Source organism: Ictidomys tridecemlineatus, chromosome 5 (assembly GCF_052094955.1).
Source record: "Ictidomys tridecemlineatus isolate mIctTri1 chromosome 5, mIctTri1.hap1, whole genome shotgun sequence".
Classification (NCBI taxonomy): domain Eukaryota; kingdom Metazoa; phylum Chordata; class Mammalia; order Rodentia; family Sciuridae; genus Ictidomys; species Ictidomys tridecemlineatus.
This window is the reverse complement of record NC_135481.1, coordinates 108,942,648-108,948,647: the sequence shown is the minus strand read 5'-3', so window position 1 is coordinate 108,948,647 and position 6,000 is coordinate 108,942,648. Positions and strand designations below refer to the sequence as shown.

At 44.4% G+C, this 6,000-nt stretch overlaps 1 protein-coding gene across 5 annotated transcripts in view; it reads left to right on the top strand.

Moving 5' to 3' along the window:
- The first annotated feature begins 1,794 nt into the window (after positions 1–1,794).
- Positions 1,795–6,000, top strand: part of Galc (galactosylceramidase) — a 74,661-nt gene continuing 70,455 nt past the window's right edge. Inside the window, exon 1 of one of the 5 annotated variants that reach the window (XM_078050660.1) lies at positions 1,795–2,058. In XM_078050660.1, coding sequence (XP_077906786.1) covers positions 1,864–2,058 — 195 coding nt within the window. In that variant the 5' untranslated portion in view covers positions 1,795–1,863. Of the gene's footprint in view, positions 2,070–6,000 lie in introns of all 5 variants that reach the window. The other 4 variants (XM_078050662.1, XM_078050664.1, XM_078050661.1 and 1 more) reach the window with 4 other exon arrangements.

Genomic DNA, 6,000 nt, shown 5'->3' with positions numbered 1-6,000 from the left:
CTATGATTAACTCTCACTAAACCCTATGAAAATCAGACTCCTATTGTAAGCAGTTGCCATTTTTTCCCCTGAAAATGTGCCATTCCACTGCTTAACAAAGAAAGCTTGCTGATCCATTTTGGTTATTTCTGCTTTCAGTTCATACATGGGGGACCATATAACTTATCCAAACCAGGACACTTTTGAGGGTGAAAGGGTATTGCTGGTAGTTATGCTGAGACTACAGAGAGAAACTGAAACTGTCTTTGGTAAATCAGATCTAGAATAATTTAAATAGAAAAAAATGAAGATAGCTATTGTTCAGTAAGAACCTAGGGATATCAGAGGGTCTGATGAGGTTGTTCATGGGATTACCCAGATAGAGATTTGACTTCCTCATATAATTAATTGTGGTCCTGAAATTTAAATCTAGTTTGTAAGTGGCAAAATAATTAGATTTCAAACAGGACTGTGCAAACAAAGTGTCCTTAAATCTTGTGTCTTCTTTAATTTGGTATCTTAGGGGCTTGTTTGGGCACTGATAACCAATTTCATGCTTCTGCCAAGCGAGAGTCAGGGACGAGAAAACACTTCCTCTGCAGTCTGTTTCAGAGTGTATTTAATTTGATCCAGTTGCAGGGTATCAGAGATACCAGGGCAACTTTGCGAACAATTGGCTTGGAGTCATTTCAACTAACAGTGGAAGATGGTTCACGATACTTTAAGTGAGACATTGGGTCCCGGGTGGGCCCAAGAATAAAATGGACAAAAGACAGATTTGCAGGGGAGAAGAATACGGTTTAAGTTTACATGGCACAGAAGACTTCAAAAGGAAATGCAGACTCAAAGAAGCAGGTTAGTCAATCACTTATATCCTGAATTGGACCCCAAACCAGTTAAGTTGTGAAATGTGATAAGGCAAAGGGGCATGGGCAATGGTGTTTAATTCAATAGAGAACTGATTAGGAAGATAAACGTTGTTTGCAAAGATTGCTGTTGGGCTTCAACTTCCTGTCCTTGTTATTTTTATAAAGATGACATCTTACACGAATTTCATCTCCTGTTTGAAACAAACGAAGGTCAGAGTGATCTTGCACCTCCTGTTTTCTTTCAATTGCTTTTTTTTTTTCAGAGTAGAAATTAGAAATTTTATTAAAGGACAGCAGAAAAGACTTCTCCCTGAGGAAGAAGGGGACCCAGGAGGTGCAATCCTCTTTCAATTGCTTTTAATTGCAAATAGTGAATATGCCAGAGCAGCATATTTTGGGATGACATATTCTTCAAGCCCAGGTTACTCCAGGGTAGTTATCAGAATGGAGAACCTTGTCAGCTAAAGTTTGCGAAAGTGTGGTGCATACTAGGAAGGTTTACCGAGTGTCTATTAACTGATCTCATTTGATCACACCCCATGCCATTGCTCTTCTCATCTCATCCAACATACAGAACAACTCACGCTCCGAAAGCTAAGTGACTGGACCATGATGACAGCTGAACTGTGGCTTAGTTAGGAGTACAAACCCCTTGCAAACCTGGCCCTCTTGTTCTGCTACAGACTGGTACATGGTAGGTGCACCCCAAGATGTTGGTGTATCCGTGGTAAGCCTACTCCTTGCCCTCTGCCTTTGGCAGGTTTTGGATACTATCCATCTTTCTTTCGCTAACATGCTCCATCAGGTGAGGCCCAAAGAGTAGCCGCGAAGTGATAGCACTTGAAGGCGGGTAAAGTTTAAAAGACTTGCCCCGCCTTCCCTCAACACTATTGCGGCTGCGCGGGCGCGCCCTTACTCAAGATGTCCGGAACCGCTTCAACAGCCTTTTGCCCTTTTCCATCATGGCGGCGGTCGGACCCGCCTCCCTGGGCACCCGTGTCATGTGACCCACACAATGGCTGAGACCCCGCACCAGGCTTCCCGGCAACGCCAAGCCAAAGTCATGACGGCCGCCGCGGGTTCGGCGGGCCATGCCGTGGTGCCCCTGCTGCTGTGCGCGCTGCTGGCGCCCAGTGCCGCGTACGTGCTCGACGACTCCGCCGGGCTGGGCCGGGAGTTCGATGGCATCGGCGCCGTCAGCGGCGGCGGGGTGAGCGGCAGGTATCGGGGTGCGCGGGGAACGCCGGCGACCGCCGGGACTTGCCCCAGCCCACGAGCCTGGCGGCGCCGCCCCTCCATGGGAAGCCCCTCCGCGGGCCCCGCTCCCCGCCGTTTGGCTGCGGCCGGGGGCGAGCCGGTGCTCGTTGAAGATGAACTCAGGGCCATTTAGGTTTCAGGAAGCGAGTCCCCGGGGTCCAGCAGGTGTGACAGGTCTAGGCTCGAACCCTCAGCCTCCGCGCGGGCCAGGGCTGTCCTCGCCGCCAGAGCGACCGGGAGGGTCGCCCCGGGAAGGGCCACTTGGCGCCACCGGGAGTGCCCCCGCGGGAGGCGCGGGCGCCGGCTCTTCGTTTTGGGAGTCGGTGGACGGGGGAGGCGGAAGCCACGCGCCATTAGTGCAGGTTATGGCGACCCCTTTCTGAGGGTTTTTATTTGGACTGTTTACCCCAAAGCCTCGCGAGAAAGGTGCGCGGCCTCCGAGTGGCTGGGACCTTTTTCGTTTGCTTTGCCGGGAGGCTGCGCGGTCCACCGAGGTCTGGGGTTTGCGGTCGGCCCCGCCAGCCCCGCGGAGGGTCGCGGCCCAGTGCCCTCGCCCGCAAGGCCGGGCGCTCCCGCCTCGCTGAGGGGCATTTCCGTGTGTGAGCCACGGGGAAATGTTGGCGCCTCGCGTTCAGGGTGCTTAAGAATCACTGGGGTGTGCGGTTACAATGCAAATTCTGCCTTCCACGTTCCAACTTTGTTGTTCTGGAACCACGGGAGAATCCGGATTTTAACCAGTCCACCAGTTAATTTTCAGTAGAGGTGTTTGAGAGACAGTATTCCTAATTCAGAAACCTCAGGAGGAGATTTTAAGAAATTAAAATTTTAAATGCTGGTGAGGATGGGGGGGGTAAAAGGAATCCTTATACACTGTTGGTAGGGATGTAAATTAGTAAGCCACTATGGACATCAATGTGGAGGTTCTTCCTCAAAAAAATAAAAATAGAACTACCATATGATCCATCCATACTGCTCCTGCGTATAGACCCAGAGGGTTGAAGCCAGGTACCTGCACAATTCACAATAACCAATCATGGAATCAGCCTCAGTGCCTGTCAACAGAATGGATAAAGGGGATGTGGTGTATATACACAATGGAATATTATTTAGTCATAAAGAAGAACAAAAATCATGTTATTTGTAGGAAATGGATGGAACTGAAGATCATAATGATTAGCAAAATAAGCCCGACCCAGAAAGACAAGCCTCTCATGTTTCCAACCTCTTGTGAAATCTAGGAGGAAAAACAAACAACCCCCCCTACACAACAACAACAAAACGACACATGACATGAAAGTTGTAGGGAGACTATTAGAGAAGAGGAAAGAGATTTGAAGAGTAAGTGAGGGTACTGGTGGGTGGTTTATAATCAAAATATGTTATTTTATGTGTGAATATGCCACAGTGAAACCCATCATTCTGTGTAATTTAAATACACCAATAAAGAATAATTTTAAATTTCACAGTAGTTTTACAAAGACAACATCCTGTTCTCATATACCAGTAGTCAGTTTCCCCTGTTATTATTATCCCATATTAGAATGGTTACCTTTGTCACGAACAATATTCAAACATTTTTAAAGCCCATACTTCTAATAGATTTCCTTCCTCTTCACCTAATACCCTTTTAGTTGGCTTGTTTTCTTAGTCTTCTCTTGGCTGCAGCAGTGGGATGAGTTGTTTTTATGAGGGCATTCCATGGGATTTATTTAAAAGGAATCAGGGAAGCATTGTAGGTTTGGGCATAATTGTGGATGGGCACAGCTGGTCATTTTTTAGTTTTCTGGACATGCCAGTAAGGTGACTTCTAAGCCTGGAGCTTTCTTCAGTGAGATGATTTGTTCTTGGTGCCTAATAATATTTACTTACCCCATCACAAGCTCTTTGTAATCTTTGCCTCTTTTATTTGTAACTTGTGGACTCTTGGGACCCAGGCATTCAAGACTTTCCAATGCTGCCAAACCTTTGGATTATTTATGTATTTGTTTTTGTGGCTTTATACCCTAGATCACATCTATGGCTCATTTTGTTTGAAAACATTGAGGCCGAACTCTTAAACTTCTGGTTTTGTTAGGTTGAGTCAGATGGGAATCACCATCTTTAAATTCAACTCAGAACAAGCTTGGATGCTTGCTTGCTGTGTGGGTGTCCCAGCCTGTAGAATGATCACAGATCTGACCTTCAGCTGGGGACAAATCATTTTCTTGAAATTCTACTACTTCTTGGTTTTTGCACTTTTCAACGAGTTCTGATACATATTTCAGAGAGAACCTGTCGGCTGATGAACTAATTGTTCTTCACTGTTATCATTCTCCTTTTTTATTTTTCTCATCTTAACCTGAAATAGCCAATATTTCATAATGAGGCCCTGATTTCTCCTTCTGATACCTTCACTTATGATGTTAAATTTAGTGTATAATCTTGACGAAAAATGGAAGTGTTTCGTTATATTATGTTTATTTAGCTCAGTTTAGAATTATTAAAATTGGAATCATTTCATAACCCAGAGTAAGAAACTCCGGTAATCTGATGAAATGTTCAAGTTATTAGTGTCCCTAAGTATACAGTACATTACTCATCTTAGAAGATCAATAAATAATGAATGTAAATGGTCTCACCACTGTAATGTGCCTACCAGTTTAAGTATTTTTTTCCTGTGGGATCCTTGGTACCTGGCATGGTTTGTGGTCATGTTTAGAATGCTCTCATTCAATCTTCAGATCATAGGGCTGGCATTTGGGTGTAGTAGTTAAGAATGTGGGCTCAAGAAGGTTTTTGGGTCCATGCTGGAATCTGCCACTCATTCTGTGGCCTTGGCAGGTTACTTCACCTCTCTTTGCTTCACTTTCTTTTCCTGGGTTCCAGTGATACCTGCCTGATATGAGCATTGTGAGGATAGATAAAAAGTGCCTAGGATAACAGTCTGGCACATGGCTAATTTTGGTTAATATCAACTTTTAGGGATTAGGGTGGAGGAAGTTATTTTAAGCCTTTGAACCAAGGGATGTTCATCTCAAGGCTTCTTCCTGGTCTTGTGAACAGCTTCAAGCCTTATTCAGGCAGTGTGATCAGCCTTTTGGAAATATGTTATTGCTTGAGTGGTACATTTCATCATTCGGTTATCTTACCTTTGACTAATGCTTTTGCATTGCAATAGCATAATAATATGGTGTGTTTGTTTAAGGCTGATACTTTCTGTTTAAGGGAAAGAGTGCATAGGGATCAAAATAATCTCAAACAGCAAAATACACAGTTCTATTGGAATAATGCAAGGCATGAAAAATGGCTGACTAGAGTCAGGGATATGTTGGTGTGCACTTCCGGTGTTCAATCATTTGAGAACCAACTTTGGCATTTGAGCCTTTGCTGTGTTGTGAGCTCTTTGAAAACAATATATTTGAAAATAAATTTGTGTATACAATGACTGCCATTCATTGAGAGCTTCTGTGTGCTGGTAACTTTGCTAATTTTTTAAATGGACAATTTATTTTAGTCTTACAACAGTTGATGAATAATTACAATAATTTACTTACAATCATATGGCTTGAAAATGATAGGACAAGGGTGCAAGCTCTGTATGACTCAGAGCCTCCTACGTTCGGTTGACTGTACCAGTGCAGTAACAACACCAAAGCTATTAAGTAAATGTTAATTGAATAGCATAGGATGAGGATACCAACTTGGGTAAGATAGTCAGTGTCCTCAAGGAGTTTAGAGACAGCAAAGTAAAGCAATGATTAGATGCAGAGTTAGAAGAATTATGGTAGAGATATGGACCTTGTGCCAAGGGTGCCTTGAGGAGAGGTACTTACACCAAATCCGTGGGGGAGAGACAGAAGGTTAGGTGAAAGCAAAGGATGAATTGGAGTTTCCCCAATGAGGGTATATGGTGCAT